The sequence below is a fragment of the Gambusia affinis genome, linkage group LG18 (genome assembly GCF_019740435.1).
Source record: "Gambusia affinis linkage group LG18, SWU_Gaff_1.0, whole genome shotgun sequence".
Lineage (NCBI taxonomy): Eukaryota > Metazoa > Chordata > Actinopteri > Cyprinodontiformes > Poeciliidae > Gambusia > Gambusia affinis.
In genome coordinates, this window is record NC_057885.1 from 23,080,102 (window position 1) to 23,105,424 (window position 25,323).

At 37.5% G+C, this 25,323-nt stretch overlaps 1 protein-coding gene and 1 long non-coding RNA gene across 3 annotated transcripts; one reads left to right on the forward strand and one right to left on the reverse strand.

The window, feature by feature from the left end:
- Nucleotides 1–2,145: 2,145 nt before the first annotated feature.
- Nucleotides 2,146–23,914, reverse strand: LOC122820975 (F-box/WD repeat-containing protein 7-like). The gene is made up of 13 exons (XM_044098743.1): nucleotides 23,615–23,914; nucleotides 17,224–17,306; nucleotides 16,298–16,433; nucleotides 13,196–13,330; nucleotides 12,994–13,117; nucleotides 10,147–10,283; nucleotides 9,955–10,068; nucleotides 6,048–6,229; nucleotides 4,731–4,956; nucleotides 4,578–4,644; nucleotides 3,595–3,738; nucleotides 3,355–3,504; nucleotides 2,146–2,484 (listed from the first exon to the last, which is right to left on the reverse strand). The coding sequence occupies exons 1-13, from the start codon at nucleotides 23,651–23,653 to the stop codon at nucleotides 2,345–2,347; spliced, it is 1,677 nt and encodes a 558-aa protein (XP_043954678.1). The 5' UTR covers nucleotides 23,654–23,914; the 3' UTR covers nucleotides 2,146–2,344.
- On the forward strand, nucleotides 13,208–17,215 carry LOC122821092. Of its 2 annotated transcripts, none has more exons than XR_006368899.1 (4): nucleotides 13,208–13,346; nucleotides 14,904–15,085; nucleotides 16,292–16,439; nucleotides 16,764–17,215. It is a non-coding gene; the product is annotated as an uncharacterized LOC122821092 (long non-coding RNA). The 2 variants fall into 2 exon arrangements; XR_006368900.1 differs by having other exon boundaries at nucleotides 16,802–17,215.
- Nucleotides 23,915–25,323: the final 1,409 nt, after the last annotated feature.

The following is a 25,323-nucleotide window of genomic DNA, read 5'->3' on the forward strand; positions in this document are numbered from 1 at the left end:
GCCTCACACCTGCAGCAGGTCAGCCCTCCTCCTCAAATACCACTTGTTGCTGGGAAGATCTGTCCAAACTCCGCTTGCTGTTGCCTAGCAACAGCGGCTTATCGAATTAAAGTCTGCAGCCAGCAGCTGATTTAAATTATTTATCCTCCTTTTTTTTATTATTATTATTTGTTTCAATAGCTGAGAAGAAACATGACAGGAAGGTTTCGCTTCATAAACTGAAAACAGAAATTAATCAAAAAGATTCTGATTTTCTAGAATCTGAATTAAAGAGAATTTGGCAGGTGGATCATCAAACCGGCTGATAGCTGCGTTTTTAATCATTTACCGTCAAAACGTGACTAAATGTTCAAACAGGGCAGATTTCTGAAGTTCATTAGATTGAATTTAAACTTGGATTAAATGTGTAATCAAGGGATTAACATGGAGACAAACATAATTATGGTTCAGCTGCGCAAATGAAAAAGATAATAATTATTGGCAGGATGATAAAAAAATTAAAGCTCCCTGACATCAAACATAATAGAAGCTAAATTGTTAAATACCGAATAATATTTTCTCTTAGCAGTGTTGAAGGAGAAAACATGAAAATATGATTTCTGTGCAGATCAAAGCAGAGATAATCTGATCCTCTCTGCTGTTTAATGTTTTTGTCCAGTTTGAAATGTTCCTAAAATTACTGAGTTTAAGGACAGATTAAGAAAAAGCATTTGATTAATGAGTGGCAAAGCCAAATACATCTAGTTTTGTCCTATTTCTAAAGTACATTACATTAAAACAGCTAATGTTTTCAACTGAAGCAGTAATATTGTCGGTGCAACTTTTTGTTTTTTCTACCCGTCTTTCAAGTAATAATTGTGTTTTTGGCTGTAAAAGGAAAGAAAAGGCACAAGGTGGTAAAAGCATTCTGTTTCCATAAACCTTATGTTCATCACATTTAGAAAGTTTACAAGGCTGAATAAAATAAATCAGCTGAATTTAGAGGAGTCTGCAGGAGCTGAGGGTGTAATAATCTCTTCTTTCTTCATATAAATGATGTTTTTATTGTTCCATTTTCTAAAGAAAGATGATAAAGGAAGCACTTAGCTTCAAATCTGAAACATTTAGACCTTGAGCAGCTCGCTGTGAATAACTTGGATATTTCTTTCACTTCCAAAGAGAAACATAAGATTTATCCTTGGACAACTGGATTAAATGTTGGATTTAGAATTAAATTTCACACTTTGAGGTGAAACGAGTTGAAAAACAAACTAAAAACTGAAATGTGTTCACAGCTACAGACAACTTCCCTTTGTTAGCTGTTTTTGAATTAGATCTGATGATGGCTTAATGTAGCAAAGAACAAAAAAAACACCCAAACAAAACACGGTTGCCATGGCGATTCCCGCTTTTTTCGGGGGGGAGAAAGTAGAAAGAGGCAGAGCCACGATTTTAACCTCAAACAAATTAAATGTTTTTCAACTGTAATTAAAAGAAAGTTTTAGAGATTTATGGAGGAATTGTTGCGTGTTGTAAATTATTTATCGTATTTTTGACAGAAACGTTTAGAGATGAAATAAAACGGGAGTGAATTACAGCCCAGCACTCTGAGGGGACGTGGCTGAAAGCTGCAAATCCCACAGCAGTGAGAGACGCATCGCGTCAAAGAGGAGAAAAATTCCTGCATTTTGATGTATAATTTGTTTACGTGGAGATGAAAGTGCAGGAAGGAGATCGGCTCAAATCAAGACGTTTTTGAAAATTTCTCAAAAATAAACAGTAATAGTTGTAATTTTATGTCTCTGACCAAATCTTCTGATTAATATGTAAAATCCTTCCTTTAATTGATCTTTTGTTCTGTTTTCCTCCATCTTAATCAGTTTTATTTTGCTTCTATTATTTCCGGCGGAGGTTTTAGTTGCTCCAGCTGTTGCAGATGTGAGGCTCTGGTTGTGGTTTCTGGGTCGGTTCTCCCTCTTCATGATGCGGAAATGATATTCCAGCCGCAGCAACATGGCCGAAAAACCACCGGTTTGAGATCAACACTGACCGGAGACGAGCGCCGGTGCGGTTTGGTAGGTTTGGTTAGTTTAAACAGCATCTCCGCCTCCTCATTGGTACAGCAGCAAAAAAAAAAAAGAAAAAGAAAAGGAGAGAAATCCCTCGTTCATCAAACATTCATATATTACATCCATTATTCTTTTTGATTCATCGTCCAGCAGCAGGTTCTTTCTGTCCGTCCGTTTCTGGTCGTGTTGTAACATTCACAGCTGACTGACTGGTTCAGTCGGACTTTGGTCAACAACAACAACAACAAAGAGTCGGTTTCTGTAGCCTCCTTCAGTCTGATTGGTCGGTTTCTCTCTCATTTCAGGTCCAAGTCGGTCTTGGTGTCGTCCAGGTCAAAGTCCAAAACGAGCAGCTTGGTCTCCTCGGTGCCGTTCCTGCTTCCTGCAGCGCAAACCAGCCGGGTGTCGGACGCTCTGATTCGCCAAACCACGCCGCCTGAGGAGCAACGCAGAGTCAGTCAATCAATCAATCAACTAATCAAACCATGTTTCGTTATGGGTCTTGATGCAGAGCAGAACCAGAACCAGAAGACCTGAACGGTCTGGAAGGTTGCTATGACAACAGCAGATCTTTAATGTATTCTGGGGATAAACCTTTCAATGAATCATAAACTAACGTCAGTATTTTAAAGTCTATTCTCTCAGTGTAGGGATGTTAGAACCGGGTTTATGTGCTCCATCCTCCTGGATTTAGTCAGAACTCCAGCAGCAGCATTCTGGATCAGCTGCAGCTGGAGGACTGATTCCTTAGACAGACCTGTGAAGATTCTGTTGCAGTAATCAATGTGACTACAGATAAACACATGGGTGAGTTTCTCTAGATCTGTTTGGGACATTAGTCCTCTGATCCTGGAGATGTTCTTCAGGAGATTGAAGGCTGATTTTGTAACTGTCTTTATGTTGCTCTGACTGTTCAGGTCAGAGTTCATCACTACTCCCAGGTTTTCCTGATCTCTAGTTGACCCTCTTCAACGTTCCTCTTTAGAAAAACACTCATTTTAAAGGGGAAACATCAGTTTTTAATCCATTAATAAATGTTTTTATTTTGAGTCCTTAAAAGTGCAGAAAAATTTGATTTGCTCTGATCCAGTGCTGTGCAGGTACAGAGTTGGGTAGTAACTGTTTACATTTACTCAGTTACATTTATTTGAGTAACTTTCAGGAGTATTTTTACTACAAAGTACTTTTTACTTTTAATTTTATGATGAAGTTTTTCTTCTCTTACGTGAGTCAAACACTCTCTGCCTGAAACTCGGTTGGATTTTCACAAGTTGCTCTCAAACATCCAGATGTGTTTGACACCCACCTGATCCGCGGCTCTGCAGCGCCACCACGTCCCGCAGCCAGGCGCCGGTCCGCAGGTCCCACAGCTTGACGGTCCCGTCGTCGGAGCTGGACAGAACCAGACCTCTGCAGAACTGCAGGCAGGTCACTGCAGACTGGTGTTTATTGGGACCTTAACGAAGACCAGAAGGTCAGTCCTCGGACCACACAGGCGTCTTTGACTCCATGTTTGGTCAAACGGGTTTCTGTTTTCAGATCCCACCTTGCAGCGTGTGAAGACATTGTCCGGTCCGGATGTCCCACACTCGAACGGTGGAGTCGGCGTTCCCGGACACCAGGATGTTGTCCCGCAGCTCCATCCCGCTCGTCAGCGACTGATGGCCGGTCAGCGTGTGAACACATCCGCCTAAACACACCATCAAAGTCAAGGTCAACGAGAGGTCGTTTCATCCTGAAGGGGATTTAAAAGCGTCATAAAATCCACATTTTTAGAGTGAAGTTCACTTTTCAAGACATTTAATCGACACATAGCGATAAATTGTCCCAGAAATTATTGGGATAAACAATAATATTGCTGTTTGGAAATCACTGTCAAGTAATATAATGTTTATGGCATGAAAACTCAAGAACACATTCTCACAGATCAATAAACTTCAAATGAACGTTTAAAACTGGAAATGAAATATATTTTAAATATCCAAAATAAATAAACAAACAAAACAGTAGAAACAAAGGAAATGAATTAGAAAAACATTATTCTTCAAAAAAAGGTTTAACTGAGACTAAAGCACCAGACAGAAAACTTTTCTCATCCTGAGGTGGAAACTGTTTTAATTAATCCTTCGATTTATTGATTTATTGCTTATTGTGGCAGGTCACACATGAATGAAAATGTTAATCTATCAGTGGATTAATTGATTACTGCAACAATATAAAGCCAATCAGAAAGCAGGTTGAGGGAAACATGAAGGCCTGTCTGACGTCAAAATGTCTTTTTGTATCGTTTCCTTTCTGCTGAAAACATTCAACAAACTGTCCTCACCACTTCCTCTTAGTCGGCCATGTTTGTTTACGCTGAACTCACGTTTAGTCTCCGATCTGAAATCTGAATGAAATTTGTTCACCACGCGCTGTTCAACTGATCCTTCAGTCGCTGAGATTTATTTCTGTGTCTCTCAGGTCTGGAGACTCTTGCAGTCTAAAACCAACCTGTGAGGATGTAGAGTGGATGTGCTGCATATCTACCTGTCTCCACGTCCCAGACTCTGATTGACGTGTCCAACGAGCCGCTCACCACGAAGACGCCGTCAAACTGCATGAAAACAGGAAGAAACACATTCAGCTGCAACTACAATGACAGAGCTGGAACACACTCGCTGTGTGTGTGTGTGTGTGTACCTGCAGAGAGTACACTCTGTTGGTGTGACCCTGCAGAGTGTGCAGACACACCTCCGTCTCGGGGTCCCACACCTTCACCATGTAGTCGTATCCGCCCGACACGACGCGGCGCCCGTCGTACTGGACGCAGCGCACCGCCGCCATGTGGCCCGTCAGCACGTGTTCGCAGCGGCCCGTCGACACGTCCCACACGCGCAGCGTCGTGTCCCGGGAACCAGACACCACCCTGTGACAGAGGGTATGATGTCACTGCAGCCTGAGCCAATCAGAATGCGGCGCGTACCACTTTAAGGGTTGATCTTCTGATTGAAACACTAAATAACGATCAGACAACGAATCCCAGTGAAATATCAGAAAAATATAAAACTAAAATTATTTAAAATCTTTTCTTTACCTTTGATTAGGAGAATCTGAATTAGAGCTCAAACAATTAATCAATTATTACAATAGTAAACTAATTTTGTATCAATTAATTGTTGAATGTGCCAATATTTCTTTTAGCAGATTAATCAATTAGTTGTCAGAATAATCAATAGAATAATTGATAACTAAAATAACTGTAGTTCATGGATACAGAAGATATGAATTCAGCTGTTGACTTATTAAACAATTATTAATTGATTACTTCCATCTTTTAATGTATTTATAATCTATAAAATGATTCAATAGATTAAAAGAAAAAAATCTGCAGATTGTGCCAATTTCTTTCCGATTAATCGATAACTTGAGAGAGATAATTGATTAATCAATAGAATAGATCAATTAAGTTGAATAAATTGAGTATTCAACTATTGTTGACTATATTGTAAATGTCAGTCAATAGAATATATTGATTAACTGATAGAACAAATCAATTGAACAATGGAATAAATTGATGAATAAAACAATGGTGTTAAATGTTCTGATTTTCTGTCTGACTATTCAGTTCTTCATCAGAATAAATGGATTGATGGACAGAATAAATTAACGGCCGACTGCAGAACGTGAAGCTCAATCTGCTCATATTTACCTTTTTCTAATGAATTATTGACGACTCCGTGTTTGTTTGCTCTCGTTTTCGCTCTCCTGGCCTTCAGCGCTTCCATTCAAGCCCGGCCGTGATAAACGACGCCACCACAACAATAAAACACCCTGCATCAGCAGGTTGCCATGGAGACGGGTACCAGCCACACAGACGTGCTCGCACAGACGCGTGTTAGTGCGTGTGCTTTCTCAGGGTCTTTGTGGTTGCTGTGGAGACGGCACGTTTATTCCCCCTACCCCCTGTGAGTGAGTGAGTGAGTGAGTGAGTGAGTGAGTGAGTGAGTGAGTGAGTACCTGTCGCCGTGCAGGTGCATGCAGCGCACCGTGGACGTGTGGCCGTACAGGGCGTGGACGCACTCGCCGCTCTCGGCGTCCCAGACCCGCAGCGTCCGGTCGGTGGAGCCGCTGATCACCGTGGCGCCGGACATCTGACTGCACCACACGCCGCCGCTGTGGCCCGTCAGCGAGCGCAGACACTGAGGGACAGAGAGACGATTAGCGTCACAGATCTGATGACCACATGTGGAGTCAACAGCTGGTTAAACTTTATAAAGAAACATCTTTTAGACATAAAGATTATTAAAACAACTATTTTACCAGTTTTTTATGGAATAATTACATCAGATTTTAGAAAGAAAACTATAAATTAACATTCTATATTAAATACATTTTTAGAAATGTTAACACTGTAGTTAAGTTAAATATTAACTTTGATTATGTGGACACAAAACTGTAAAGTTTTCTTTTTAGATTTAGGACATCCTGAAATGACAAAGGTAATATATTTAAAATTAAAGATATAAACCCCAAAATGTGTTTTCTTCAGTCATGTGAAGCAACTCAAAAATAATTTATTAAAATTTGAGATATTTGGAGATTAACTTAAGTTTAAGAGCATGAATCAAGTCTTATTTTTGGTCAGAAATTACTTTAAAAGTGGAATTTCACAGATTAAATATCTCTACTGATGCTTTTTCTGATATATTTTAATATTAACTCAATGAAACTTAAACACACAAATAGCATCAGACTTCTTAATTATCACACTGATGTATTTAACATAATAATAATAATAAACGGCTCCAGGCAAAAATCTTCATGGAAATAAACTAACAAAACCGAGAACAGAATGACAAAAGGAAAATCTTAAATTGACCTTGTTTGTTTGCCAGTTTCCACAAATTAAATGAATAATAAATGAGTTTTTTTGTTCAAACTTTCCTGTGAATGAATTTCGTCCTCAAAGTCACATTCTTTACAAACCAGCGTCAATATTTGTTTTTACTTTCACAGACGGAGTCGAAGGACGTGCAGACAGACAACAATCCGGTTTCACCTCGGCGGTGTTGGGGTTGCCATGGCAACGACACTAAAGGGGGATGAGGGAGGGGGCAGGGAAACTTTTGACCTCAGATGCTGAAGTTTGTGTAAAACAAAAACAAACCTGAAGAACAAACACTTTCATCGCTCCGGGATGCAAAATGACAGTTATTTAAAACCGTTTTCATTCTTAAGTTTTCATGTTTTAAGTGTGTTTGTGTTTTCAGAGGAAATGTCCTCACAACGTGAGGAAGTGAATGTTGGCAGCGAGGCAGGTCCGGACAGAAACAGCAGCAGGTGTGTCGCGCTGAAGAATGTTCAACCGAAACCAGAAAAAAGTTTGTTAAAAGGTCACATCCACTGACCTCTTCAGGCTAAAGGAGATATGAGGGAACATGACGCATTTTTGTGCTTTTCAGAAGCACAAATATACAAAAATTCATCACAACAGATGCAGCTGCTATCGTTTCAACATGTGAACTTTGAGCCGAAACTCTCAGGATGAACTCTGAACTCTCACCTGTCCCGATAGGAAGAAAGCCCCGTGATAGCGGTCGGACTTTATGGGTGTTTTGAAAAATGTTTGCACATTTTTGGAATAGTTAAGACCCATAAAACCTTCTAACGACCGGGTTTATCTGAACAAAAACTCTCTCTGATCTGAAGAAATGCAAACACAGCCAGGCAGCGTGACAGACCAAATGATAACGATTACAGAAATATTTAAAACTTCCAACTATAAGGTTACATAATTAGTATTATTTCAGAACGGAAAAGAAGCAACTAGTCATTCTATCATTAAAACATCAATACTTGTTAATAATGACAGTCATATTAATCTCATAATGATATTTATTTGTTGTTATTTTTGTTAGAAAAGTAAAAACTTCTAAAATATTTCTTTAAGCGTTTCATTATTTATAAATATAACATGAATCCGGTTGTAGATAAGAAAGCAGCCGCAGCGTTTTACTGAGTTAAAGCAAAAATAATTTAGAGTTAATGAAGGTGTGCGTTCTTCACACTGCTTTACCATCTTATGCTAGTTAGCAGGGTTAGCATTAGCAACCATAAACAGCAAAGAAAAAATCTAGAAAATCTGCATCCTAAACTTGGATCAGGTCAAAGGTCGTTTAGCTACAGGATAATGTGCTCCTTCACTAAAGCGAGTGTTAAATTATGTTATTTGGCAGTACTTGACATTTCAGGTACAAAAAGATAGAAAAATAAAAAATGGTGATGCTTTTCATCAATATGATGTTATGAGTATTTTTTAGATGCATCTTTTTCTCCAAATGATCGAGTATTCACTACAGGAATGCAACATTATTGGATTTTAGGCAATAAAATGTTTATTTCCTTATTTTAAAAAAGGGACTTAATTATTTGTTTTTAAATGTACTTCTAACATTATGTAAAAATGAATTAATTGGTTAAATGAAAAACACAGAATGTGCCAATTTTTGTGTCCGATTAATTGATTAATCATCAGAACAATCGATTAATCGTCAGAATAAATTGATAGAATAATTTATTATTACAATAATAGTTAGTTGCAGCCCTACTTTAACCATAGAAGTATTTATAAAAGAGTTTAGCTGTTAGAAGAGACTAATTCCTACTTCTGAAGCCGCTGCTGCAACAGAAGTTATTTAAAGGTAGTTTATCTGGATCATTTCTGTCTTTTAAACCTTCACTGACTGTTTAATGACGGATCCAGAATGTTTTTATTTCATATCTGTGTTTGTTTAAGGTTGAGAAGGCAGACAGAGCAGCATGTGACAGATCACCGTTGACTCTCTTTCTTTTTTTTTTTAACCTGTTACTCAGGTAAAAAAAAACACAATGTGTGTTGAACTAACGCTGCTGCAGGCTGAGTGTGAAACACACCCAGACCAACACAACTGGTCCGTCTGCCTCCACGTTACACCGCTCAGCTAAATCCGCCTCACGAGCAACCTTTTATAAGTTACGTTTAAAGCCAACAACACAGGCTAAAATTACGGCTAAAAAACTTAACACAATATAAGTATTTTATATCTGATGGTTTTGGTAGTTATTGATTAGTTTTCTTTTTTTTTAAATATCTGAAATAATCTCCTGCGTTTTATTTTATTTTTAAGAAGTCATAAGGAATAGTGACAGAACTTAAAACTGCTGATACTCAACTGGTTGCTAGGTAACGAAAGAGTGAGTGAGTTGCTAGGTAACCAAAGACAGTGAGTTAGTTGAATCCACTCAATTTCTTAGCATGCTAAATCCCCCAGAATGCCGTGCGGTTGTGGAGTACAGTGAAAATTTTATCGGACGCAAAATCAATTGATAATGATCATGTGTCTATCACAATACATATTTGTATTTTTAGGAGTATTTTTACAACGCTGTACTTTTTACTTTTACTTGAGTAATTATATCATAAAGTCAACTCTAACTTGAGTAAAATTTCTCACCAGACAGACACAGTTTCTGCCGTTTCTGCTAAGGTCTCATTTTTTTTTTAATGAAAGAAATTGATTTGGAAAAATTTATTTTGGCTTGCTTTTGTTAATTACATGAATTATTGTTATATTTTGTTGTTAAAATGCCCTAACCCTTTATATTCTGGTCCATCTGATGATGTAATTTTTAAATATTAAGTGGTTGACAGTTTGATCAGTTACTCAGTACTTTTTACCAAATATTTTTTACTCTGACTGCAGTAACTTCTTGGATGGCTACATTTTACTTTTACTTGAGTAACAATATGTTGAAGTAGTGCTCCTCCTACTTGAGGACAGTATTTGGGTTCTCTGCCCGCCTCTGGTTTTTACTGATTTCTTGTCCAGCCTCGTTGAGCTGCAGCAGCAGAAAGCAGTAATCTGCATACTAAGTGGCTCCCTACCTTCCCAGTGACGGCCGACCACACTTTGAGCGTGTTGTCGTCCGAGCCGCTGACGATCAGGTCGCCGCTGAACTGGAGGCAGGTGATCACATGATCATCATGGCCTTTCAGCACCTATGAAAAGGTGAAGAGTCAGTGGGTGTTTACGAAACGGAGGCTGGTTTGTTGGGTCTCAGCTGAGCTGGATGGTACCATGGGTTCCCTCCTGTCGCCCATCCTCCAGTTGGTCTCTATGCGATGCTGTCTGATGTAGACGGATTTCCACGGGCTGAACGACGCGTCGGGCCGAACGCTCTCTCTGCGACGATACGGCACGCCGTCTGATATGCCTGAAAATAAAACGCAACAATAATACAACAGAGTCCAGTTTAATGGCTGTTCTTACAGTTTTAGATGTAAGAAATTAAACCATATTTTTGGTTAATCTGTTAATTACAGTTTTATCAATGGAACGAAGCCCAGTTCATTTAAGTAGGAAAGTGCGAGAGCAATTTTCAGACTGACTAATTACATTTTTGTCCAATTAAAATTAAAATTCTAGTTTAAATTTTCACCACAAATATTCAACTTTCAATGGCTTAATACGTTCACTTTATATATTTAATTTAATTTAAATAGATCACTTTGGTTGCAATTCTAATATATTAACAGTAATCAGTATTTGTAAAGTGAGGAACATAAAAACTCCAGACACTTTGTATTTTGAATAACTGCACAGTATTTTATGCCCTTACTGTGCAATATTTTATTTTTAGTTTATATTTATAGTTATGCTTTATTTTATTTATGCTTTATTTTATCTTTGTGTGAACCTACATGTCTTGATTGACGATAATTTTGCTGCTGAATTTCAATCTGGATAAATAAAAGATATTTCTATTTTATTCTATTTAAAGCTAACAGCTAAAATTGATAATTAAGTTAATGCTAATTAAATTAAAGCCTAAAACTATAGCTAACTACAAATATGGTTGTCATGCGAGTTCTGAGTCACTTTATTATATAAATCCCAAACAATATATTATTAGAAATAACCACAGAAAAAGCTTTCAAAACAGTAGGTTGGCTCTAATAAGGTAAGCTAATAATATAATTAGCTTACCTTATTAGAGCCAATAATAAGGTAAGCTAATAATATAATTAGCTTACCTTATTAGAGGTAAGCTAGCATTAGCTGCTATAGGTTTGACGTTGGGTCTATATTTATGCTTTTTGCAGTTTTAAGCTGAGTCCTACTAACATAACAGTCTTTGGTGTTACTGCTCTGAACAAAACAGCATCTGCTGTAGCTTCAGTTTAGCTAGCTAGCTCTGAAAAAAGTTGAAAAGTTGTTCCATTAGTATGTGAATGGAACGATGCTAATGAAGGCTAGCTGGATCTGTATTCTGACTGACTTCTTGTGAACAGCAACACTGTTCCCAGCGGCGCGGTGTGAGGGTTAATAATTAGCCTTATTTATGGAGCCGGTGAGCTGCAGTTAGCGCTCCCTTCATTAGTATGGCTGTGGTGTGGCGCTAACGTTAGGTAGCCTCATTGGTATGGCTGCTGAGCGCTGGCAGTGAATCTCAACTGACTGGCTCAACGCCCAGCCACACACACACACACACACACACACACACACACACACACACACACACACACACACACACACATCCACTGCATTGCGCTGAATGAAAGAGTAGTGACGGATTGCTGTATGAGCATGTAACCCTCAGGTTTTAAGGAGTTTCACATGCAGAAAATTTGTCTTTTAGCTTGACTTCATGTTTTTCTTTTGTTTTACCTTTAAAATAATAACACATATGAAGAGTTTCTGCTCTGATGACGCTTACAAATTGCTTGAAGCTTCACAAACACATTTGTTTATAAACTACTCCTTCTGTATCGCATACTTGCACTTCATGTATTTAAAGTAAAATCCTATTTGCATGATACTCAACTCTGCCAAGACTCCATTAGGAAAATACTCAGTCCATTAGCTATAAATAAATCTGGCAGAGGGCAATTTAACAGTTTTTATATAATCTTTCCAAAGTAATAATTTTCATCATCTTGTATTATTTTAGATTGATTATATTTATGGTCAGACAAAGAAAAAAACAAGTCTACAAATTGAAACTTATGTGATTAGAATACAAGTAAAATCAACAAAGCTCATTAATTTGGAGAGCCAGTTTCTACCCGAATGATTCAAGAGGTCAAAACTCCTGAAGTGGCTTAACGAACCTCGTAAAAACGCTGCATTCATAGTCAGCTACAGGGAAAACTAGAGGAAAAGTAGTGAAAATACAAAGAAACATTTCTTATTTTATTCTTTTTCTTGTAGGAGTTTTCATAAAATTACCATTACATTTTTCTAATTTTCCTACTTTATGCAGAAAGTATTATGGTTTTATTCTTGTAATTTAAAAAGACCCCAGACCATTATATTCCACTGTATTAGAGCTGAAACGATTAATCGTGATTAATCAATTCTTCAAATAATTGTCAGCAAATTTAGTAATCAATTAATCAATTCCTGGAGTATAAAGAACAATTTACTCATAAGAGTAATTAAGTCAAAACTGTAATATATATATAATTTTAGTTTAGCTAGCTCTGTAACTATATATATTGCATTTAAGATTAAAAAAAAAAGTCCTTCTTTGTCTGTAAATATGTTCTGCTATACATCCTTGCTATGTTATTGGGTTTTAGGCAATAAAATGTTTATATTATCATTTACAATAGAAATAAATGATCTATTTACATTTTCCTAGTGTATTTCTAATATTGCATAACAAGGCTTAAATGGGTAATTTAAAAATCAGGAGAATTTCCCAATTTACTATTTGATTAATTGATTAATCGTCAGAACAATCAATTACTAAAACAGTCTTGAGTTGTAGAGTTGGCCTGGATTCAAAGTCCAAACAAAAAGAAGCTCAAATTAACTCCAAGGATCACAAAAAAAAATCCACATTTTCCAAAAGGTTTGCTTAATTGATAAAATCGATTATCGCCCAGCCCTGGTAAAAGGCTAATCTGACCAGTGTTTACCTTCCTCACGGCATTTCTCCCGCCACAGCAGGTTGTCTTCGGCCAGGATCCTCCAGTACCTGCAGGTCTGCGCCGCCTGCAGCAGATCCCTCGGGGCCAGGAAGGTGAGCACGTACAGGGCGAGCTGCGCAGACGGACGTAAACACACAGTTAAAACGCCGAGCTCCGTCTCTGACACGCTGGTGGAGTTTTCAGGCTTTACCTCTTTGGGGAGCAGAGATATGAAGTCTCTCTGGAACTGAGGCTCGATCACCTGCATCATGTGCTTCACCTGGCTGGTCTCGCACCGATCGATCAGCTCGTCCAGAGCCAGCAGCCTCTCCGGGCCGCTCCACGTCTGCAGAAAGAGAAAAGTAAGGAGAGGAAGGAAGATTATGATACCGTATTTTCAGGACTATATAGCGCACTACACTATAAGCTGTAGCTACAATTGTTTTTTGTTTGTTTTGTTTTGTTTTTTTAAAAACTGAAGTACATATTTAAGCCGCACCGGGCTAAAAGCCGCCGGTATCTCCGCCGCTCTCGGTTTTCCACAAGGACCCAGCAGAGGGCAGCAGAGGGCAGCGTCCTGCTGGATTTATTAAGGCGCAGCCCTCCGTCTGCAAAGCCGAACCACGGTTTCGTTCACACCGACTTTACGTGCAGCGGCTCTATTTCCTCCCTGTACTGCCAGATCGATGGCCCTCAACTTAAAAAGCTGCATCATATGAGTTTGAAGAAATTTTTCCGTCGTGCTTACTGCAAGCTGAAAATTAGCACTTTCTTCTTTTATTTCCAATTTTGACTTCCAATGATTCACTTCCTGCTAAAGAGCCCCCTGGCGGTTGAAGGAAAAAATCCACAGGAAAAGCAGCATGGTTCAAAGTGTAGGAAAAAGTAGCGGCTGATAGTCCGAGAAATACGGTATTTCTGAGCCAGGAGACTCATTAAGCTTCCTTGAACAGGTTGGGGTAAGTCTGTAAGAGCTCGATCATTTCCATTTGGAAGACTGATTTCCGTTTGTCTCTCTTTCCTACAATGGTGCGTTCAGGCCACGCTAGGAAAGTAAAAATAATAAAATTACGATAATGAAGTTATAATAATATGAAAATAAAGTTGTAATATTCATACCTTTGTGACTTGATTCTCGTAATATTCTGACTTTATTCTCATGAGTTTATTCTTACAATATTATGACTTTTTTCAAATTTTCTGACTTTATCCTGGTAATTTTATTTTTCCTTAGTATGGACTTAATACTCTGGTACTTTGTACCAAAGACTGGATGATAAAACATTTGTAGGGCAGAAATTTGCCGTCTCGGTTGTTTATTTATTTGGGATTTATAAAATATCTTCCAGTTCCAGCCTTAAATTTTTGTGAGAAATAAAAGCATGTTGATCTTTGAGAGGGCGTTATATTAAATTTTATTTTATAAAAATGGTCTCATAAAACAACAGTATTATCTAATGGGTCAATTTATCATCCAGAGAAATTTGTTATCAGTAAAACCAGCTGACCAAAACGTGCTCGAGTTCCACTTTGGTTGCTAGGTAACGGGGTTGCTGGGTAACGGCGCAGTGGCCTGTGAATTTTTTAAGATTTGAAACGGCTCACAAAAAACCCATCAATTTACTACAATAAAAAAGTCCAGGTTTTGTTTTCTAAAGCATTTTGGTTGTTTCTGGAGGCAGAAGAAACCCAAATGGAAAAAAATACATGTGAAAAATGTGAAATTTGAATATATTTACTAATTTTCTACTTGTTTATATCCGTTACTAGATACTTTTTGCTTTGTTCAGTGTTCTTTCGTTTCTTTGCTGTTGGTTCATCGTGCCTTCTTGAATCTGGAGCCGTTTGATGTCCCTCTCTACAAAAGAAGACTCCATGTTTTTTTAATCTGGCCGTTTTTTTAATCTGGCTGTGTGCAGATGAGTCGGTTTATGCGGGCCGCGGTCGGCTCCTTTCAGCGGTTGCATCAGGACAGCTCGGAGGCAGCACTTTGCAGACGCACTCAAAGACCGAAATCTATTCAAGAAGATGCAGAACGTGAAGAAATGTGGATTGTGCTCTGCAGCGCTGCAGGACAGGAGAGGTGGAGTCTGAAGACCGAGTGAGTCATCCGCCATCCGGCACCGGCCCAAAGAAAAAACTGAACGAGCCTCAGAAAGCCTGCAGAACCGCTGATTAGGGCAGCTTTACAAGATCACAAGAGAAACGTGACATAAACAACTAAACAATACTGGCAGAAAAAAGTCTTTTGAATCTGTCTTTTAAGAAATAATAAACTTTCTGTTTATTTATCTGATTCTAGGACTGCAAATGAAAATTATTCTGATGATCAGTAAGAAAACGGCCACAGTTTTTACGTCTTATTTATGCTATATGAGAAGTACATTGAGAGGTAAATAAACATAAAAAATAAAGATAATTCTATAGATTAATTGCTCATCTTAATATCAATACAGTGCAGAGCCAAAACGATTAATGGTGATTCAGCGATTATTGGAAAAATCGTCAGCTAATTTAGTAATTGATTAATCGTTGTCTGGAACGTACAGACTCAAAAAAAGGCCAGTTTCTGGAGAAGAAAAAACATATTCATTGCAGTAAATAAGCTAAAACTGTACATTTTATTTACATTTTCCATTTAAGATGAAAACATATTTAACTATAAACAGGCTTTAACCAAAACTCCTCTAGTGCACAAACATATTTTTAGTTTTATCTGGTCCAGATTTACAAAAGGAATGCAATGTCATTGCATTGTGGGCAACAATATATTTAATGCATTTCTAATACTGTATAAAAAATGCTTAAGTGTTTGAATAAAAAACTGTTTCCCTTTGATTAATCATCGGAATAATAGATTAATCTATTACTGAAATAATTAGTAATACTGTTACTGTACTGTTAGCCCCAGTACAGTGTAAGGTGGATCTGTTGACTAATTTAACTGATGAATAATTAGATAGAAAAGTTGCTGTACGTTTTGTTGTTTACAGAATTTGAATCAGGTGAAGCTAAAACTTTGAAACTTGAGGATTTCTGTTCAGAATATATTTACTGAAAAAGAAGATTTTTCATCTTAAATGCAATTGTATCAAATTTTTTAACTGCATTGGCTTAATTAATGCTTTCAATGTGTTGTTCTTTCAGAAAATGGGAGTTTCATGAGTCTGTGTAATCCAATTAACAATCAATCAATTACTAAATTATTTGACGATATTTCAACAATCAATTAATCATGATTAATCGTTCCAGTCCTACTGATTCTAAATATCTTAGAAAAATAAATAATTTCATTGTGATTTAACAGGTTTACCTGGAAGGTGAGAAGCCAGTCCTGCAGCCCGGAGGGAGGTGGGCCGGAGTTGACGCGTCGGCGCTGAGCTGAATGCCCATTGGCTAGCCGCAGGTCGCCGAAGGTCGTGGGCGTGGCCTGAGCCAGACTGGAGGGGCTGCAGGTCAGAGCAAGAAGTATGAGTGAAATGAGGTCTCACTGTATTTAATCTGGGTTTTATGTGAGGAAGTAACTCATGATTTTAAAAAGGGAGAAAAATAATAAAAGTTCATTTTTTCATGTAAAAATCTGAAAAGTGTGGCTTGAATGTGAATTTTGCTGCCTCAGTCAAATCTTTCTACAGCAAGTATTTTGGGTACATCTCATCTTTACAAGCTTCTGCTAAGCTAGTTCCCAGATACAGTTCAGTCAGATCATTTTCAAGTCTTGTAATAGATTGTGGTCTTTGACTAGGCCATTCTAAGAAATTAATCATTTTGTCCTGCAGGAAGAGAAATCTCAACCCAAGTTTTGAATTTTTTCCAGCGTCAGTATACGTCAACTTCCATGCTCCTGACAAAGCAAAGTATTCCCTCAGTATGATGCTCCCACTACCATGTTTCACAGAGCGAGCGGAGAGCTCATGATGACCTGATGCCTGGTGGAGATTTAAAAACCCACAGATCTGTTTACTGTGGCTCCTGAAGGGAATGATCTGCACTGGATGTTTTATTTAGGGGTTTCAGAGTGAAAGAGAGGAATCTGAATCTGAACGCCACACTGTTCCCATAATTTAAACCTGAGTGTCATTTAGCTTTTGTTTCTCAAATACATGCTGCTATAATCCCAATAAACTGAAAGTTGTAGTTTATTGAAACAAAATGAGATTGCTGGTAGCTTCAAGGTGATTATCATCTTTAAATGGAGGTGATGAAGCGTTTCATCTGCTGTTCCAGCAGCTGTGTTACCTGAGGTACCCGTTCCCCTTGCAGTGCTTCTTTCCTGAGGGGAACGGCCGGCCATCTGGACCGTGATCCAGCTTCCTCTTCATCTGAGGTTAAGAAGAAAAGACACAAAGTCTGTTAGAAAACAACCCAGAGAGCCAGAATCTGAGCAGGCTGTAAAGCAAAAGTCACAAAAACAACGAGAGATGAATAATGGCAGCATGTGAAGTCTTTGCTAATACAATATTTATTTTACTGAGAACTCACTCTTCTGATTCATGTAATCAAGCCCTATTCTTTCTTAAAGTTGTGTTCATATTTTTACTTTATTTAATCAAGTAGATTAATTTAAAAAACTTCATTCAAATTAAGATTGAAAAACCTGTTGCCCTCCTCGCCTGTGGGGGCGCTGCAACAAGAACCAGGGAAACGACAAAAACACCTCTGAGGAAGACACTGAGCATAACTTCAGGAAATGTTGACAGAAATGGAGTAGCTTCAGATTTTAGTGCTTTTGTCTTTGATAAAAAAAAACACAACCTCCAGCCATTTCTCCAGCTAGCGCTAAAGTTACACGTTTGTTTTGGTTTTATTCACCCACAAATCTATAACATCTATAACAGCTAACGAGCTAGCTGGCTGGCTAGCCTCTTCAAATACAAATTCAATTGAACATCGTTGATGCCAAAGGGAAATTAAATTGTTGCTGTCGGTATGTAATAGGATCATCTCTTTGTCTTCTTTACAATTAATACACTTTAACATTCGTTTTAAGAAAATGTAATAATAGTCAGGCTTTCATGAGTAACTTTGCAACGTTTTGTATGTTTTTAACAGTTATAATAATTAACAATATAAAACAATGTAAAACATGTGAAGTTTGTCAAAATTTGTTTATTTAGTCTCCAAATTCATTTTGTTTAGAGAAAAATGTATTTTCTCCTGACATTTATTGGTACACAAGTTACACTGCTCATGACAGTTGTTGGTTGCCGTAGCAACCAGTAACTGACAGCTCCTCCCCCTTTTCTCTGTTGCCATCTAGCCATGTTTCATTAAAAGTATTGCATTTGAACATATATTTTTGTGTAATTTTGCATGTTTTTAACTATTATCAAAATTCCGTTTGGCATGTCAGCCATATTTAATTTAGCAACTGTTGAATACGTCGCTCTGTAGTTTGCCTCAGGTTATCTCTTTGCATTTTATTTAATATATTTGGGCAGCTGCTGGACTGATGTGAACCACCAACTTAATTTCCTCTCTTGTTTGAATAAAAACAGTGAAGCTGAGTGGGTCTGCTGTGAAGTCGGCCATGTTGGGTCAGTGGACAAATAAACAGAACCTGTCTGACATTTTTGGATGACATAAACCCAACGTCCTTGTGGAGAATCATTAAGCGTTTAATTTTAGCAGCTACATCTCTGGTGGAAGAAGCAGAACATGTTCCTGTAAACATTTGTGGGTTTCTGGGTCGTCACTGATATCATAAAAAACCCTCAGAGCAGCTGCAGCCGAGTCCAGAGGTAACGAGGAGATGCAGATAAACGTTTTCTCCTGGAAACTCCCACAGTGAGAGGGGAACAGAGACACAGCGACCCGGAGGTCCGATCCAGCCTCCCTCCTCCGACTCGCTCTCCTTCAGCCAGTGAATGAAAGCAGGAATGCAGAAAATCGGAGGAATGTCGCCGGTGCAGCGCTGCTTTAAAATAGAACGCTGCAAGCTAACACACACCAACCTGTGTGTGATTCTCTATAAAATCTAATTCAGAATCTGCTTTCTGTTTAATGACTCTTTAGCTTTCAACAACAGATGTCACATCTGTTGGTGGCAATTCTGCTAAAAAACACTACCCCAAAAAAAACCTTGACTTTGTGGTAAAAGCCAAAAGAATGTGTTTCCTGTTAGAACCAGAATAACTCAGTCCTGATGTTTTAACTCTGACGCTGCAGCAGAGTCTGCCATCATCAGTGACCTCGCTCCAAACCCATTCATCAGCTCCCACTGTTCCCAGTAGGAAGATATAACGATACTAACGATTAGAAAAGCCACATTTTGCTTCAGTTTTGCAGATTAGTGCTCCTCTTTTGTTTTATTTAGTGATAAATTGATCAAGTTTTTCCTTCCGATTCAGAATTCTGGTTTTCTGTGTGAAATTCACAGGTTTGTAGATTTTATTGTCTAGCATTTGTAGATTTTTCTGTGGAAAATTGTATAAAACCAGTTTTTTTGTCAAGCATATCTAAAATATGTGTTGAAATACCTGAGCTCAACAATGCTAAGCTGCACTGATTAAAGTGGACAAAAGAGAGTAGATATTGGCTTTAGCTCTAACATGTTTTCCACTGTTTGTATTTTTGCATATTTTGTTATATTTGGTGCTTGGACTATTATGATAGCCAGTTATAAATGTTTTAAGGCAGGTTTTAAATATCTGTGGATTGTAGCTGTGCACAGATTGGGGTTAGCTGTACCACAACACACAAAGAATAATTACAAGATTATTGTCATTTATGAATCAAAGGTTGAATCCCTAATATTTATCTCAGGAAAATGTATCAAAGTGAACTCTGTGTTGGTTTGACACGGTTTAGTCTGAGGTTCACGTGGAATCAATCTATAATGTTGATAGCTACCTATAGCATCTAGATATTGAGCTGGCTAGCTACCTATAGCATCTAGATATTGAGCTGGCTAGCTACCTATAGCAGATAGCTTTATCTACCTATGTAGCTGGAGATAGATATCTGTATATCTAGTTAACTAACTAGGTAGCTAGATATCTGTATCTACCTAGCTAGCTACTGATATCTGTATATTTAGCTAGCTATAGCATCTAGGTATTTAGCTGGCTAGCTATAACATCTATTTATCTACCTATCTATTTTTATAGCTAGCTAGATAGTTAGCTATCTAGATATCTACTGGCTAGCTATACAGCTATACAGCTAGCCAGTAGATATCTATGTCAATCTAAATTATGTTGGTTTGAAGACACAGCGTTTGAAAACTCTAAATGAATGTATTTGTATTATTTTACTTCATATTTTTACATTTTGGTTGATTTAAAATCATTGCCTTCCATGCGTAGCATCCCTCCCAGAGGCTTTAAATGTTAAACTCAGCTGTTTATGGGGTAAATATTACTAAATAACTCCATTAGGAACAGATTTGGTTTTTAATATCTCTATTTCCTGGAGGAATAATTCACTTCCCAGAGGATTGACATTAGAAAAGCATTTCAAGCTGAAATTAAATACGACTGCAGCTGATTTCATGTCTTTTCAGAGCAATAAGTCTCATTGAAACAAAGTGTTGACTGATTTTAGAGTGAAATGTTGAAGGTATTTCAGTTTCAGGTCATTAGTTCTCGCTGTGAAGATCAACAGTGGTTGAAATACAGAGTTTTGATGGCTTGTCCTGCATACAGGGTCTAAACCATGCAGATTACAGCAGCTGTAATCTATAAAATCCCTTCTCCTGAGAGCAAAATTTGTATTTCTAAGGCTTTAATCTTTTATTGTGCAGCTGAAAACAATGCAGATCAGGATTTAGTCGAAATCGGACTTGAATAAACAAAAGCAAAAGGTACTTCTTCATTTACCAGGTTTAAATTTTTCTCCAGGATTAATTTTACCTGCAGGGTTTATTTGTGCTTGTGAAAGTCGACAGTTTCATTTTCTGATCGATTTTATTTACATTTACAGAGAAGTACCAAGCTTTTAATCTGGAGGTTTGCAAATTTACTCCTCTTCATTTCTATCTGCAATGACCCCAATACGCCAACGTGATCAAATAAAATAAATTTACTAACTAGTTTGTTCATGTTTGATTGGTTTTCTTTTCTAAGATACAGTAAATCAGAATATTATTGAAATATCAGGGCTATTAGAAAAAAAGGAGGTAGTAAATCTTCACCAAAAAACTCGGAAATTTTGAGATTAATTTTAGAAATTTTCCAGAAAAAATAAGAAAGTTTCCGAGTTTCAAAAGTGGAAAATATTTTACCTCTGAAACTCAGAAAATTTCCAAATGTCAAACATTTTCACCTTTATGAGCTCAGGAAATTTACTAATTTCTTCTAGGAAATGTTAAACTTTTAAACTCATACATTTTTTATTTTTCTCTAGAAATTTTCTGAGCTTTTTTTTTCCTCACATTTACAATTTTTGGTAAATTTATGATTTTCTTTGTAGAAAATTTCTGAGGTTTTTGATGGAAATTTACTGTTTTTTTTCTATAAACAATGTTCCTAAAAAAAAGCCATATTTTAGAAATTTTAATAAAAAATGAATTAATTGAAGAGTTCTTCAACATGCGGGTCGTGGCCCTGAGGGTGGCTGTGAAAGTCCTGGAGTGGGGTCACAAAATTCAAATCATTTCAAATATTTGAAGCAGTTTATAAAGTATTTTGTTCACATTTGACTGGTTTTCTGTTCCTAACACACAGATCAGTAAGTCGGAACGTGAACTGATTTCATCTTTAATCTGAATTTCTGCAGAAGTTTCGTGTTTCCAGTTTTGCATCCGCAGAAACAAACCAGCAGCAGATTATAGACTCTTTCTCCCTCTCAGGGATGTGAGTGTGACCAAACCCTGAGTCCGAAAAATAAACTCTCAGCTGTAAAAAACAACATTTTTCATTGTTTCAACCTGCAGTTGGGAGGCTTGATGATAAGTTTACCTGGAAATGTCAGAATTAAAGCAGCTGTGTTTGGGAATCTTCCTCCTCCAGGAGGGAAAACCTGCGTTTTACAGCTCTAATCCTGTAGATCAAAGCTTTTAGCGAAAGCTGTAAGACGTAAAATGACGTTTTCAGATCTTTTTCTGCACCTGTGAAGGCGCCAACATGGCAGCGATGCTCCCTTATTTGCATTTCAAATGAGCAGAGAAGCAGAAATGTTGCGTTTCAGTGCTTTAATCTTATTGTCTGCAGCTGAAAATAAAAATAAACATAAAATATTAAAGTGTAATTGGTCGTAATTTTTATGAGGTTTGATGCAAAACGCTGCAGCTGCAGGAATCTTTGAAGCAGAAAATTAAAGCTTTACTTAAAATTTTATGGTCTTTTGTTCTGGAAGATTAACATGTTTTTATTTTTTAAAGAATGTTAATGTGCTTCAAACTTGTTTGGTGGATTTCATCCTGCCTTTTCACCAAGAAATTATCAAAAATAACTCATTTTGCAAGCAAAAACCACAATAAAACAAAAATAAACTGCTTTTTGTACGGATGAAAATTGAATAATTAGGTTATAAAAACACAAAAACAACTATAAAATGAGAATTAACATGATATACTGGATTTTTGCAGAATATTTAGTAAATACTATTTGTATTATTTTTAGTAAAATGTTATTTTAAGCTTTAATTCATAATTCAAAGCCAAAACTGCATTTTCATAGATTTGTCTGGTAGTAAAAAAGTTTTTAGCCAAATAAATGAAGTCTACATTCACAGCAATTTGACCTTAAGAGATGTGATTTCATGTGTTTAAGGTATAACTAAATATTTAACACAATAAAGTATTTTTTTTTTTAAATGGAGGAAATTGTTCCAAAAAGTTTTACATTTTAAAGGGACAACAAAAACAAAAGAAAAACTACTTTTTTTGTTGAATAAAAGTGAATAATTAAGTAATAAAAACACAAAACCAATTATAAAAGAAAAATACTAACATGAAATGTTGGGTTTTTACTGAATATTGAGTAAAATATTGATTGTTTTTCGTGGGAAAATTTTTATTTTAAGCTTTTAGTCAAAATTAAAAGTATATTTTTGCATATTTTAACAACAGATCTTCTCATCAGTCATCCTCCGTAATTTGAATTTTAATAAATTGAAATTTTTAGCAGACATGTTAATAGTGACATTTTTAGACCAATAAAAGCAAATTTCAGCCTCACTGATGGTGTGTATTTAGCATTTTTTTACAGTTTCACAACAAACTGAAGCAAACTTTTTCATTTTAAATGTTTAATTATTGTAATTTATAAATAAAAACGATAAATAATCATAAAATGTGTGAAATTTTCCCAGAGATTTGACCTAATCAGGTTCCTATGAAGCCATAATCACCAATAATCTTGTAATCTGAAGCTGTGATGATCATTGATCCTTATATTCTGACGATATCAATAACTATATTGATTAATTTAAACTGATTTGATCATCAATAATCAATCACGACTCAGACCACCGGACCTCTCTCTCTCTCTCGCTCTCTCTCTCTCTCTCTCTCTCTCTCGCTCTCTCTCTCTCTCTCCTGGTTCCGCAGTGGTCCACTCTCACACACGCGCGCGCCCCACCACGCGCACGCGCCCCGCTGTCAGAAGCAGAAACGCCTCGTCATCCCGCCCGGTGCACGAGCCGGACAACCTTCTGAGCAAACAGCCGATCAATAACCGATACTCGCCTTGTAGAAGATGAGCTTCAGGGTGCCGTAGAAACCCATGGCCGCAGAACCGCTCCGAACCGCCGGCAAACACGCAGAAATTCACGCAGAGACACGCAGATCCAGATCCTCACTGATCCATCGGAGCGATCGCGGATCGATTGAAGAATCCACGCAGAGCTGGAGCTGCGGCAGCTGCGGGATCCACGGACGGAACCTCTCTCTCTCTCTCTCTCCCCCACTCTCTCTCTCTCTGCCTCTTTCTCTCTCCCGGTTCCGGATCTCCGAGGCTCGACCTCCCGCACGAACACGCAGGGACAAGCCTCTCTGCGCCGCGTGCTGCCGAGGGGTGGAGCCGCGCGCGCGTGTGTGAGAGAATGAGTGTGTGTTGTGTGTGTGTTTGTGTTTGTGTGTGTGTGAGTGTGGGCGTGTTTGGGTGTGTGTGTGATGCGGGGTGATTCAGTGATCAATAAATCATAATAACGGACGTTCATATTTTGATTACGTCACGTTTTCGTCACAACATTTGATTTATTCTCATAAATGTTTTAATTTTGTGTGATTTTATAAACTTCATACAAAAACGGTTAAAGGAATGGATTAAAAACTAATTCTGCCACAAAATCTCAGAAATTTTTTGGAACAGAAATTAAAAGTTTTTAAGTTCCATCAGTCGAAAACCTGCACAAAAAATAAAATTATCTTGGGATTGACCTCAAAATTTAAAACTCAAGAAAATTTCTGAGAAACCACAAAGTATCTGATCTAGTTTTGTAGTTCTTGAAATAAAACAAAACTAACTTACAAGCAGCTTTTCCAGTAAAATATTAGATCTTGTTTTCAGTCAATTATTCCTTAAAATTATTTAAAAAGTGCTGGAAGTTATGGGAAAAACGTTGTTATAAGTGGAGTTAATACTTTTTCTTTGATATTAAGGAATTATTGACTAAAACTAAAACTCTTATTTGTTGATGAAAAGTAGTTTAGTTTTATTTCCAGTTGGATATTTGCAGTAAATTTGACCAGAAGCCTCCAGCAGCAGCAGAAAGGTTGAACCAACAGGTTTAACTGCAGATCCATAAATTATCCAAACAGTCTGAGTGACACCCAGCAGGGGGCGGGGGGGTGGGGGGGGGGGGGGTCATTTAGGAGGTCAAACCTTCAGGTCGGCCTGCAGAGACTAAACATCAGCCTCACCTGTTCGACCCGCAGAACGCCGGAGCAAAACACGGCGCCGGTTCAGACTGAGGCCTCGTCATCCCACCTGCACTGCAGAACAAAATGGAGGCAGGAAACCCAAACAAACCCAAACAAACCCAAATAAACCCAACATATCACCAAGTTCCTCAGGTCCAGATTCCTACAGTTTAAACAAGACTAAACCAACTTACATGTAACATTTCAGCCAGATGAAGGAGCTCGTTTTAAAAAATTTATCCCTGATATTGATTTTAAAAAATCTACCAACAAGTTTTGGGAGAAAATGAAAAAGTTTGGAAACGTCTGAGCAAACAAGACAAGATGCCAACGTTTATCGTTTACATGTTATTATTGTTGTTATTATTATTTATAAATGACCAGAAATACTAAAGTTAGATAAATTGTTCTAGATTTTGATAAAACAACCAAATCAATGAAACCTTCATGTTGTGACAGTCTCCCTCAGTAAATTGAATTTCAAAGATTCAACATCATGATTTAAGCTGTAAAGTCATAATTAAAGTGATAAA